At 45.8% G+C, this 1,644-nt stretch overlaps 1 protein-coding gene across 1 annotated transcript; it reads right to left on the reverse strand. All coding sequences in view use genetic code 11, as the record gives it.

Annotated features, from left to right (window-relative positions):
* Positions 1-128: 128 nt before the first annotated feature.
* Positions 129-627, reverse strand: EGR_10935 (hypothetical protein; the record flags this gene model as incomplete). The annotated part of the gene is made up of 2 exons (XM_024500184.1): positions 129-249; positions 413-627. The coding sequence occupies 2 exons, from the start codon at positions 625-627 to the stop codon at positions 129-131; spliced, it is 336 nt and encodes a 111-aa protein (XP_024345403.1).
* Between the last annotated feature and the right edge of the window lie 1,017 nt (positions 628-1,644).

Genomic DNA, 1,644 nt, shown 5'->3' on the forward strand with positions numbered 1-1,644 from the left:
TTCGTTTTCCACCCTTAGCCAATTATTCATAAGCACTATTGTGCAGTGCTCATAATTCTTTTAAAATGATGGTTTTACTGCGGTACTTCTTTTTTTAGGTCTTGATTTGCAGGTGGCGTTTTGTTTACTTATGCTTGTTGGTTTTCCCTGCATCTTGAAGGTATTGGACTCCTCACTGTTCTCCACGTTATAAGCATGGTGAGGGAAATTGATTCTGTTCCCTTCATTTTAATCCTCTTCCTGACCTGGCTGAGATTATTAATTGAGTTAAATAGGGTTTTATGATTTCCTTCTTGATGTAACCCCCTTAGACTCTCGCTAGGCAGTAAGTGCCACCAACCAACATTGAAAGACATGCCTGACCTTTGGTGGTGTCACTGGTCTTGACAACCTTCCGCTCTTACTCGCTTACCTCGCTTTGGCAGCTCGGCAGGTGAAGTCGGCGGGGCGAAAGCGGAGAGCGGAGTTGGAGACGGTGGTGAAAGGTGGTAGCGATGTATTGCAGCGGTTGCGCGTGAAGGACGGTCCCACCTCGAGGATTGCGCCACCGTAGCTCGCACTGTCTACGGTAATCTGCTCTCCGTCGCCCTTGGCATGGTTGACCTTGTGCTCGTCTAACACTGGCATTGCAGGTCAGATTTCCTTATTTCCCCTTCCCCTCCCAGAAGTTGGCGTCGGCTTTATTTCTTAAGTTTGCAGTATTCGTGCATTTGGTTGTTGAGTTTATTCAGCTTTATCAAACAAATGAGTGCAATTGACTACGGATAGGTCTTCAATCTTCTTAGTTAAAATCAAAATGGAAATCTGAATGACCCCAGCATCGAGAGAGATGCTTGTAACAGAAAGGAATAGCCGCCCGCATAGGCACGGATATTGGTGGCTCGAGGGCAGAGCGCTTCGTCACTCTCGACGGTTCCATGTAGCGCCTTCACGACCTCCTTACAGACTAAGTTAGCACTGTCAACAAAGGCCGAAATTGATGAGGTTCTCAGAGGTGCTGAGCCTTCCTACTGCTCCCCACAACACGAATATGATAGAGGAAGTAGTTTGTTTTTCTTTATTTTCATACCCTCTTAGAGGCAAGTGCGATTATTAATTTTGTTGAACTGGGTCTCTACTAATTTCATCCTTAAATCACCCCCTTCCGATTTTTAGTCCGATGACAAGGATCACCACCTAACTGAAAGACGCACGCCTAACATTTGGTGTTGTCACTACCCTTAATAGCCTCCCGCTCATTCACTCACTTGGTTATGGCAGCTGAATGGGTCCAGTCGGTGGGCCGAAGGCGGGGTGTGGAGGCTGAGACGATGGTGGAAGGCGGCATTCAGTTAATTAGTATATTCATTTTATGTAAAACGGGAATAAGTGCAATTAACCAATTACAGAACTTTAATCTTAGCAGTTATTTCCAAAGCAGAAATGTGAAGGACTAGGCATCGAGACGGGTGCTTATCATAGAAAGGAATACTTGCTCAATTTAGCATGCGCAAGATGGTAGCTGATGTTGGTAACTGTAGCAGTGAGTTTAATCATCCCCGTCCTCCACGTCTCTTCTACATACGGCACAACTGCTATTAGTCAAACGACATGCACTGGTTACCGCTACAACCGTTGGATTGCAGGTGTGTTGTGCTCAGACAT

Source organism: Echinococcus granulosus (assembly GCF_000524195.1).
Source record: "Echinococcus granulosus chromosome Unknown EG_S00306, whole genome shotgun sequence".
Classification (NCBI taxonomy): domain Eukaryota; kingdom Metazoa; phylum Platyhelminthes; class Cestoda; order Cyclophyllidea; family Taeniidae; genus Echinococcus; species Echinococcus granulosus.